The sequence below is a fragment of the Schistocerca cancellata genome, chromosome 2 (genome assembly GCF_023864275.1).
Source record: "Schistocerca cancellata isolate TAMUIC-IGC-003103 chromosome 2, iqSchCanc2.1, whole genome shotgun sequence".
Taxonomy (NCBI): domain Eukaryota; kingdom Metazoa; phylum Arthropoda; class Insecta; order Orthoptera; family Acrididae; genus Schistocerca; species Schistocerca cancellata.
In genome coordinates, this window is record NC_064627.1 from 594406596 (window position 1) to 594418705 (window position 12110).

Below are 12110 nucleotides of genomic sequence, written 5' to 3' on the forward strand. Positions count from 1 at the left end.
GTGCTACAACATGTCCTTGCTTCTCGGCACCCATCTGGGCTTAATTTACATTGATTTCTTTGAGCTCAGCATTTCTTCGCAGTAGTTATCCCTCTCCTCACTCCATTTTAGTTTTCTACATCTTTCATTTATGCTAAAGTCCCTCTATTTTTTTGTCAACAAAAGTCTTTATTCACCCTTGAGACCTCAAACGTGTCAGGGAAAAGTGCTAAACCTTGTCTGTAAATCAGGGAAATATCAAGAAATTTCATTTGGGGAAACTAGTAGCAACTCTGAAGATGCAACTTAATTTTTAAGCATTTTTTAAATAACATTTTTACCATTTTTATTATTAGATTGTAAATCCTTGCAATTTTTTTTTTAGTTTATAAAACTGAACTGATCTTTGAAATCCCTGAACTTTCTTCTTCTTCTTTGTCATCATTGTTTTCCTCTTCATATATAAAATGGTCATTGAGAGCATTACTTATGCCTCACTTCCTGAAAGATTTAACAATAATCTCTTTTCTCACTCTTGATCACGACTGTGTTATCCACTGACACACTTGTCAGATATGGTAGATCGTTTTAAAGCTCCCTTCAGTGTGAATTCATGTCGGGTTTCGTCCATCATCCATTTGTTCCATTCCTCTCTCATAGACACTTTAAATGGTTTATTTATCATGACATCAAGAGTTTGCAAATATGAAGTAAGCCATCCCAGAATAACAGTAAGCTTTATGTTTCCCTGTCTCAGTTTTAACAGCAAGCTCTATGTTTCCCCGTCTCAGTTTCTCTTTCACAGAATTTTTGATATAACTATTAAACTGAGCTAGCACAAGAACAGAACTCTTCTTCAATTCATTCCAGCCTCATCCATCCAACCCTTATCATGTACATGAACAACATCACCTGGCAGTATTTTTGAAGGATTTGGTATTGTTTTGTGCTTGAAAATGATAACTGGCCCAACATGAAAGGACAGCAGTGTAGTGCATTGTCTCATGTCCACTTTTTTTATAGTTACAGTTTTAGCACCTTTCATGGCAATAGTTCTATTACTCGGCACATCAAATGTCAGAGGACTTTTGTCCATATTCTCTACTTGGCTTAGTTCCAAACTGGTTTTCTTTCTATATTGAATAATAAAGTGCTATTTTCTCTTTATACTCTTGTGGCATTTTCTGAGATATTTTGGTTTTGGTTGGCATACTAAATCAGTGATGCTTCATAAACCTGTAGCACCAACCAACTCCACCCTTAGTCTGTTAAATTCCACTGTAGCACTAGCTTACGAGCATGTATTTGAATCATTTTTGTATTAATTTCAAAGCCATTTTGACAGTGTCCTTGAATCCATTTCAATACATCGTCTTCTAGTTTTGGCCATTTTGCATTCAGTCCTCTATTTTCATATTTAGTCATCCTCACTTCTTTCAGTTCTTCTTTACTAGCCCACCAATTGCCAATGGCTTTTTCTGTTGGTGGAGGTCCGAAATACCACTCAGTTGTTCTGTTTCCATGTTCTTCTGCATATGCTGTTACCTTCAATTTATAGCCCATGTCATGTAAATACCTTTTATTTTTTCCATTATAAAACTAGCTAGTAACAAAAATATTGTACTGTTACTGATAATACAAATCACTTTCAATTTAAGTTCACTGGCACCGTAGACTGCAGTGACGCTCCATAGGATAGACGGTGTTCTGGGTTTGTGATGACAGGGTGGGAGGGAGACAGTGTTAGCAAGATTGTGAATCCCTGCAACTGAAAGAACGATATATGAAATGAAATACGGAGAAAAGTGAACCCAAAAAAGTCATGTCAGGTGCATTTGAAACCTGATGCTACAACATAAGATAAAATGAAATGAATCTGCCAAAATATGAAATCAGGTTTCAGGAACTCCAAGCAAAGGTGAAATTTTGTTGTAAATGTTATCAGAAGACTGCAGGAGCGATGCATTCAGAATAAATTGCTTTTGAGGTATTGAGAGACGACTAATGGTGACATAGAGTGCTGAACACTTTGTAATAAAGGTAGGACTGTATAATACTAATGGGATAATTATTGGCTGCCACTGATTTTTAGTATCAAGTATTAATACCTGTCATTAAAACCACTATTAAACTTTTGATATTATAGGGCCCTAAGTTTCAAATTAATGTAAAGTGTCTGTATAAATCTTCAGAAATTGTATGTTGCTGCTCTTAAAGTTGTGGCTGTCATTAGAAGAAAGGTAAGCAACCAGAAACATTATGTTATACGAAATAATTATTTAATAATATTCATGTGTAAATCCAGTTTTCTAAGTGCAGAGATCTTTATAAAAGGCTATCTTTATAAAAATTAACAAAAGGCCATTTGAGTGACCAGCATGTAAAGAACTGGCACCTTAACAAGAATATAAATAATCATGTACTGTGTATGTGGTACATTTATAAGGTGCATTCAAGAAGTTTTCATTTGAAGGCCATACAGTCCAGAATCAGTATACCAATTAGGCAAAACTGGATTGACCATTGAGATAATCATCCCATCGATGAACTAGTTTGAAGACACCTGTTTTGTAAAACACTATGTCCTGTTGTGTGAAGAAGTCTGTAACTGTCTTCTGCACATTCTCATCTGACAGGAATGATTGACACTTCAAGGCTTCTTTTAAGGAACGGAATGCATGATAATCATCCAGGGAGAGATCAGGACCCTAGACCAGGCACTCAAGTGTCTCTTTCTTGGGTTTGTGTGACTTCTGCATTACATTTTTGATATGGAGACTTGCATTATTATGAAGCAGCAACTCCCCTGTTGCACCATTCCACAATGGTGGTGTTTTTCACAGACATGCTGCCCCATACCCATTCTTCATTCTCTGATGGATGTCTTCAACTATTTGTCTTTCTTCAGCCAAGTAAAGAGAACAGCCTGTTGGTCCTGTTTCACCAAATTTGGTTATAACATCGCCATAGTTCACATTTCCGCATTAAGTGCATGCTCATCAGGAAGACACGAACACCACACTTATCCCATGGCTAAGTGTCATTGCTTATATACCTGTATTGGAATTGCAGCACATTGTATATATGCTGCAGCAATGCCCTCAAATGGAAACTTTTTGATCAGCTTTTATAATATAGATGATGATTAATACATACACATATTTTGTGCATTCTTTGATCTGCATAGGTTGGTTTGGAAATAAATCCAGCATCCCTTGATGATAGTGGTAAATATACATGTAAACTAGTAAATCCTTTGGGTGAAGATGAAACTACAGGCACTGCAACAGTTAGAAAGATCTATAAAAAGCCAAATTTCACTCAGCGATTCACAGATCTCCAACAGGTAATTATGAGACATATTTTTTTTATTGTTGTAATTACTATTAATAACCAGTTATATTTCATGCAGTTCAACAAAATGCCACTGTCTAATTGTTTCAAAGTGTACTACACAGTTTTACCTATATTTTAAGAACTTTTAATTTACTTCTGGCACTTGAAACAAAGCAGCTTTGAGTGTATCTCAGAAAGTTGCATTGGTTATGTTGCAACCCACTGACCAGTTTGCACTGAAATGTAAGAGATGACATTTCTATAATGCAGAAATAGTGAAATTTGACTCATCAACTTGCATGGAAATTTTGTTTAGCTATTTTGTCCCATTATTTCATATCACAATGACAACAGATGCTGCTTTATTTTGAGTGTACGCCACAAGAAGATAACCAGACTGCAAAGTCCTGCTTGAAATGTAAAGAGGCAGGTTTTGTTACATGGTATTAGAAGACAACAGGTCATATCATCTACCAAGTGAAGAGGAGATTTTAAAGTAGCACTGTTTTCTTAGAAGAAAGACCTTACAATGATGTCACTGTTTTAGCATCGGTTAAAAAGTATTGTGCCATTTTTATATTTTTTAACTTACAAGAAGTGTAAGCAGAATTTACATCAAATGTGGTGGGAACTTTGTTTTTGAATGCATAACATCAAGTAATCACATTCTATTATCTACTAGGCTGTGGCACGATGAAAGTTCTGCTTCTTCCACCACTAGTGTATTATGAAGTTACATCTTACTATTTCAGAAGTGTTTACTCCAAAATGGCCACAAGAGATTAAATCAAATGTTACTAGATATGAGCTCTATAGTGGATGTGGCAAAAGTGACTATTAAATTTTGAAACATATTCTTCAGACAATTGCCAACGGCAGTAATGTGTTTTAAGAAATGCATTACACAGAGTTGTAATGTATTCATTTGTTATTACTAGCAGTTCTGGTCATAAACCAACATCTTGGTATGAAAGAGTGAACAATATTCATTACAACTGTGCGCAAAGTGAAAATTCATAAATATGAAGATGTCCATTCAATACTAACAGAATAACTCTGGATACTGAATTTAATTAATGAAAAAAATGTAAAAATACAACAATGAAGCATTTGAAAGGAATTAGAGATGGGAAAACATGTTTATCTCTGAGAACTAGTTCACTTGTGATCAAACAAGTTTTTGGGAAACATTCCTTTTTCCTTGTTCACTATTTCTTTTTAATCTAATTGTACATCATACATGGGTAAGAGGTGGGGGGCATCATATTAGTAGGGTGATGTGATGGGCCAGTTACCATAAGCCAGGTACAGAGAGACCAGACAGGCTGAACAGAAGTATGTATTACAGAACCAGTTTATGACACAGTGCAGACCATGCGTCATCATCCACTTTTAGAAATAAAAAATTTAGAGGTTTGATGATGACTTTGTAATTCTGTTAGAGACAGCAAAGAACTTGGAAGAGCAGTTTAAGAGGAGAATATGATGAACATCAACAAAAGCAGAATAATTGTAATGGACTTTTGTCAAATGACTATGCTGAGGGTATTAGATTAGGAAATGAGGCACTAAAGCTAAGTGATGAGTTTTGTTATTTGGGCGGTAAAATAACACTGATGGTGGCCAAAGTAGAGAGGATATAAATTGGAGACTGGTACTGGCAAGAAAATTGTTTGTGAAGAGGAGGAATTTGTTAACACTGAACATAAATTTGAGTGTTAAGAAGTCTTTTCTGGAGATATTTGTCTGGAATGAAGAATTGTGTGGAAGTGAAATGTGCACAATAATCAGTTCAGATAAGAAGCAACAGGAACCCTTTGAAATGGGGTGCAACAAGGGGGCTGAAGATTAGATGGATAGAATGTGTAACTTATGAGAGAGCACTGACTGCAGTTGGGGAAGAAATAAATTTTGTGGCATTACTTGATTGAAAAGGGATCAGTTGATACAACACATTCTGAGAAATAAAGGAATCATCAGTTTATTGTTGGAGGGAAGTGTAGGGAGTAAAAATTGTAGAGGGAGACCAGGAGATGAATATAGTAAGTGGGAAAATGGATGTGGGTTTCAGTAGTTATTCAGAGATAAACAGCCTAGCACAGGATAGAGTAGCATGGAGAGTTGCATCAAACCAGTCTTCGGACTGAAAACCACAGCAACAAACACACAACCAATATTGAAACAAAGAACATTTAGCTCAATTAAAATTTCACATTCATGTGGCTTGCATACACAGTATACCATGAATATTTCTTTAAAGAAAGTGAACTAACTATACTATTGTTATCAGTTTCCACTCCCAGATAAAGTTCATTATTTAGATTCTTAATTTACAAGTCCTATTTTAAGAAATAGATCATTTCTGCATTGCATTTCTGTGATTTCATCATAAGTGATGCTCTGGGAGGCTGTTCATAATTACCATTTGTGAACTTATTACCTTGATAATTTTTTGGATGTTATTCCTTTGAAAATTAAAATTGTTTTACTTTTACATTGCAGAGACCAACGTTTGATGCGAGATTTCCTGCACGGGTTACAGGTATTCCTAAACCAGATATTACATGGTATTTTAATGATAAACCAATCCAAGAATCAGATAAATACAAAATTAAAAGGGATGGTGAAACATGTTGTCTGTTTGTGAAAGATTGTCAGCCTACTGACTCTGGCCGATACAAATGCAAGGCAATAAACAGAGATGGTGAAGACTCATGTGAAGCAAATTTGGATGTAGTTGAGAAGATGTAAGCATTTAACAACACTTATAATTTATGAATTACCTGCTAGAAGATTCTATTAACATTAAGAGGTGGCAGAGTGGTAACCCTATACTTACTTTCACAAAGTGAAATCCCCACTACAAATAATAGGAACATTTAAAATAAAAAAGACTTGCCCTAGCTTTCAGAGCTGGAAGATAGTAATTCTAAATTTCAGAGCTTATATTTGCCTTTTTTTATCTATGAAGAAGGGACTGATTGGGGAAAATTGTAAAAGGGTTGAGAGAAATCTATTTATTGTGAGAGACAGGAAACAAAGGCATTTAACTTCAGAAATATTATCTCCTGGAGATCAATAGTGGTGAATCATTCTGTCTGCTTGTAGTTTTAATAGTTTTTTTAAATTGAATTTTCAGCTGAAAAAAATTATTTGTGGATTCCTAAGATAACAATGCACATGACTATTTTATTTGTTATTTGTTTGTTAATGTAACATTGTTCTCTGGAAGGGTTTAAATTGTAGGCTATCAGTATGTGCCAGATTGATATGCACTAAAACAATCAAAATGTGCATGCATTTATGTACTAGAAGTTACAGAAATATGCACTAAAATTACATCAGTTTTACATCTAAAAGGAACAAACCAAGGCAAAATAGGAATTCCTTACAGAGCTAGACAGTTAGAAATTTCTAACATCAACAGTTTTTGTTGCTGACTGTCATTATTTGTGCCTGTGTCTACATACTTCTAAATATGTGTCCAAATTCTGTGGAATAAATGACTTCCTTCCATTTGCCAAAACTTTTTCCAGTTTTGAACAGGTTCTTTTCATATAACTAAATATGGCAGTAGTTCACTCTTGTGTCCACATCAAGGGCATTTTGTAGCTAGTTTCCTTTCATACACAATGCCTGTTTCCATGTTCTCTATGAAAATTAGACAAATTTGGTAAAATATGCAATTTGTGCATTGATAAGAAAAGATAAGCCCTTAGAAATATAGATTTTAAAATATTGCACCCAACAGTTTTATGAAAAGGTTATATTGCTACTGACTACTTAGAGGATGTGTTAATTCACAGACAGGCACAATGAAAAGACTGCTAAACATTTAAGCTTTTAGACAAATAAACCTTCTCCAGAAATAGAAAACATAAACACACATTCACGTAAGCACAACTCACACAAAAATGGTGACTGTCTCTGGCTGGTGTGGTCTGAGAGGGAGACAGTGGCCATGTGTGCCTGTATGTGACTTAGCGCCTCCCTGTGTGGTGCATAGCAGTCTATCCTCTTCATGATATTATTGTTATTTATTATAGCATAGCAATCTAGCCTATTCATATTGTTGTTATTTATTCTATCCTGGACTTTCATTTGCTTGACACATTGCATATATCCCCACATGCAATAATCTACGTACACTCTAATTATAAGGAAACACTATATATATGTCTGCTTGTGTCTGTATATGTGTGGATGGATATGTGTGTGTGTGCGAGTGTTTACCTGTCCTTTTTTCCCCCTAAGGTAAGTCTTTCCGCTCCCGGGACTGGAATGACTCCTTACCCTCTCCGTTAAAACCCACATCCTTTCGTCTTTCCCTCTCCTTCCCTCTTTCCTGATGAGGCAACAGTTTGTTGCAAAAGCTTGAATTTTGTGTGTATGTTTGTGTCCGTTTGTGTGTCTGTCGACCTGCCAGCACTTTCATTTGGTAAGTCACATCATCTTTGTTTTTAGGTATATTTTTCCCACGTGGAATGTTTCCTTCTATTATAACCATATATATATATATATATATATATATATATATATATATATATTGTTATAATAGAAGGAAACATTCCACGAAGGAAAAATATATTTAAAAACAAAGATGATGTGACTTACCAAATGAAAGTGCTGGCAGGTCGACAGACACACAAACAAACACAAACATACACACAAAATCCAAGCTTTCGCAACCAACGGTTGCCTCGTCAGGAAAGAGAGAAGGAGAAGGAAAGACAAAAGGATATGGGTTTTAAGGGAGAGGGTAAGGAGTCATTCCAATCCCGGGAGCGGAAAGACTTACCTTAGGGGGAAAAAAGGACAGGTATACACTCGCACACACACACATATCCTGTGTGTGTGTGTGCGAGTGTATACCTGTCCTTTTTTCCCCCTAAGGTAAGTCTTTCCGCTCCCGGGATTGGAATGACTCCTTACCCTCTCCCTTAAAACCCATATCCTTTTGTCTTTCCTTCTCCTTCTCTCTTTCCTGACGAGGCAACCGTTGGTTGCGAAAGCTTGGATTTTGTGTGTATGTTTGTGTTTGTTTGTGTGTCTGTCGACCTGCCAGCACTTTCATTTGGTAAGTCACATCATCTTTGTTTTTATATATATATATATATATATATATATATATATATATATATATATATATATATATATATATATATAAGGAAACATTCCATGTAGGAAAAATATACCTAAAAACAAAGATGATGTGACTTACCAAATGAAAGTGCTGGTCACATCATCTTTGTTTTTAGGTATATTTTTCCCACGTGGAATGTTTCCTTCTATTATAACCATATATATATATATATATATATGATATGGTTATAATAGAAGGAAACACTCCACGAAGGAAAAATATATCTAAAAACAAAGATGATGTGACTTACCAAATGAAAGTGCTGGCAGGTCGACAGACACACAAACGAACACAAACATACACACAAAATTCAAGCTTTCGCAACAAACTGTTGCCTCATCAGGAAAGAGGGAAGGAGAGGGAAAGACGAAAGGATGTGGGTTTTAAGGGAGAGGGTAAGGAGTCATTCCAGTCCCGGGAGTGGAAAGACTTACCTTGGGGGGAAAAAAGGACGGGTACACACTTGCACACACACACATATCCATCCACACATATACCTGTGTATATATATATATATATAGAAGGAAACATTCCATGTAGGAAAAATATACCTAAAAACAAAGATGATGTGACTTACCAAATGAAAGTGCTGGCAGGTCGACAGACACACAAACAAACACAAACATACACACAAAATTCAAGCTTTCGCAACAAACTGTTGCCTCATCAGGAAAGAGGGAAGGAGAGGGAAAGACGAAAGGATGTGGGTTTTAAGGGAGAGGGTAAGGAGTCATTCCAGTCCCGGGAGCGGAAAGACTTACCTTAGGGGGAAAAACGGACGGGTATACACTCGCACACACACACATATCCATCCACACATATACAGACACAAGCAGATATATATATAGACACACACACACACCAAACAAAAGCGCTGGCAGGTCGATAGACACACATACAAACACAAACATACACACAAAATTCTAGCTTTCGCAACCAACGGTTGCCTCGTCAGGAAAGAGGGAAGGAGAAGGAAAGACAAAAGGATATGGGTTTTAAGGGAGAGGGTAAGGAGTCATTCCAATCCCGGGAGCGGAAAGACTTACCTAAGGGGGAAAAAAGGACAGGTATACACTCGCACACACACACATATCCATCCACACATACACAGGCACAAGCAGACATATTCCCATTTCCCACGTGGAATGTTTCCCTCTATTATATATATATATATATATGGTTATAATAGAAGGAAACATTCCACGAAGGAAAAATACACCCAAAAACAAAGATGATGTGACCCACCAAATGAAAGCGCTGGCAGGTCGACAGACACACAAACGAACACAAACATACACACAAAATTCAAGCTTTCGCAACAAACTGTTGCCTCATCAGGAAAGAGGGAAGGAGAGGGAAAGACGAAAGGATGTGGGTTTTAAGGGAGAGGGTAAGGAGTCATTCCAGTCCCGGGAGCGGAAAGACTTACCTTAGGGGGAAAAAGGACGGGTATACACTCGCACACACACACATATCCATCCACACATATACAGACACAAGCAGACATGTTTAAAGACAAAGAGTTTGGGCAGAGATGTCAGTCCATATATATATATACACAGTGGAAAACTGGATGAAAAATAAACATCTACATGAAAATAAACCACTGCTCACTGAATAAACAAGTCATTGAGCAGTAGAGAATGTATACAAGACAACAGACTTATGAGCTGAATTTTTGGACTAGTACTTATTCAAACACCTTTGTTTTAAAACTCTCCTATGTGAATGTTGTTAACAATGTTAAACTTATTGAGATCTGCATTTGTGATTTTCAACACTTGTTTCTGCAGTGCTACTAAAATGTCATGGAAACAGTATCATCCCATGGTGAATTAAAGTTAACTGAACGAATGAAACAAAATAAGTGTTGACAACACTTATTTTGTTTCAGTAGTTCAGTTAACCAGTATGGAAGCTACTGTTAAGTAATTAGGAATGAAATGTAGAGAAGAATTTGTCCACATCACATTGATGTAGTGTATTGTAATATGTGTTGCATTAATAATGATAGGAGGTCACATTTGACAGTTCATCAGCTTTAGTAATCTTTACAATTTTTGTAATGATTATCATCATACTTGATAAAAGAAATGAACTTACATGTGACTCTAAATTTACCTGGGAATTGTGCAGTATTAATTACAACAGTACATAGCAATAAAATTTCATCAGTAATAAACAGTATGGTCAGATAAATGCTGTATGAAATGCTGAAATGCTCGTATGTTAAAGCTTTACATCTGCAGTATTGGTACGATCAATATCATATATAACTCTGAAATATCATATACAAGCTGACAATACTGATGGATAACTGCTGCATAAGGTTAGAAAATGAAGGCTTAAATAGGTGAATAAAATCCATTTTATGTGTTGAAGCTATGTAAGGGGAAAATTGCATGCTGTAGACACATTCAGCTCACATTTCACTTCCTTTTCAGTATTTTGCTGCAGTACGGGAATCCAAGATCCATTCACATTGAGACTTTCTTCTTTCTTATTGAAGCTGTTGTTATGTTTATAGATTTTTATGACTTCCTTGAATAAGTCGGTGTGGTAGCTCTTATCCACAGCTAGAAATATTCTGTGGGCAAATTTTCTATGTGGTCAGTCACAAACATTGTGTGCTCTTCCATGGCTGATTTCACCACCTGCCCCACATTGCAGTACCATTTGACTTGTAAATCATGTTTATGTTGTGACTGCACATACTTGGGGTAAAGACAATTTTCAGACCAACCAAGAAGATTAAAGAGTTTCAGACATCAGCAAAGGACAAAAAGGACCCACTTACAATTCAGGAATATACCGAATACTTAGTGCACGTGGAAAATTCTATTTGGGAATGACTGGATTATCCATCAACACCAGGATCATTGAACATAAATGGCATTGCAGATTGCGGCAGGCAAACTGCCCATGGCAGAACAGTGGAACATGCATTGCGTTATAACATCGCCAAATTAAAATTTGCTGACATGCTGTGGAGAAGAGCTATCACCATTGCTTATTTGAGGAAGCCACATAAATCCTCAAACATGACAACAGCTTCAATAGAAAGCAGGAAAGCCCCAAGCTGAATGGATTGGGTTCTCATACTGTGGTAAATGAACATTCCGAGTCAGCGGAAATGACTGGGGAGAAGCCCTCAGAAATTGGGCATGGGCTAGAGTCCATTCTGCCACCAACAGTAAAGGGTGAAGCTTCGACAATGCCAGCAAATCATATTGGCAAAACATCAGAAAAATTGTCATACAGATGCCAACAGAAGAACCTGAGGCAGAAGTCAGCAGGCAATGTGTCAACAAGTGGCCATGACAGTCTCAATAATTTTGTCGGTTTTCAATGTTAGTGTTTCCCTCACTATTTTTACACCTGTGTTTCCTCTTCTGATAATTAAACAATGGAAAATCCCGGATGGAATAATGCACACACGCGCGCGCGCGCGCACACACACACACACACACACACACACACACACACACACACACACACACACGAGACCACAGTCTCTGGCTGCTGAGTGTATGTCTACTTCCAATGTAGGACGTTTTGCCTGAAAGCTTACTTGCTAACATTCTTTTTTGTTGTGCCTGTATGCAGCTCAGCATCTCCTTTTCTGATAATTCCCTTTATGGTAGTTAAGTAG

At 36.6% G+C, this 12110-nt stretch overlaps 1 protein-coding gene across 1 annotated transcript in view; it reads left to right on the forward strand.

Moving 5' to 3' along the window:
* LOC126162232 (obscurin) overlaps positions 1-12110 on the forward strand; it is a 720647-nt gene that overhangs the window by 528903 nt on the left and 179634 nt on the right. Inside the window, exons 38-39 of the mRNA XM_049918601.1 lie at positions 3167-3325; positions 5818-6062. Of these exons, the coding sequence (XP_049774558.1) occupies positions 3167-3325; positions 5818-6062 (404 nt within the window). The remainder of the gene's footprint in view (positions 1-3166; positions 3326-5817; positions 6063-12110) is intronic.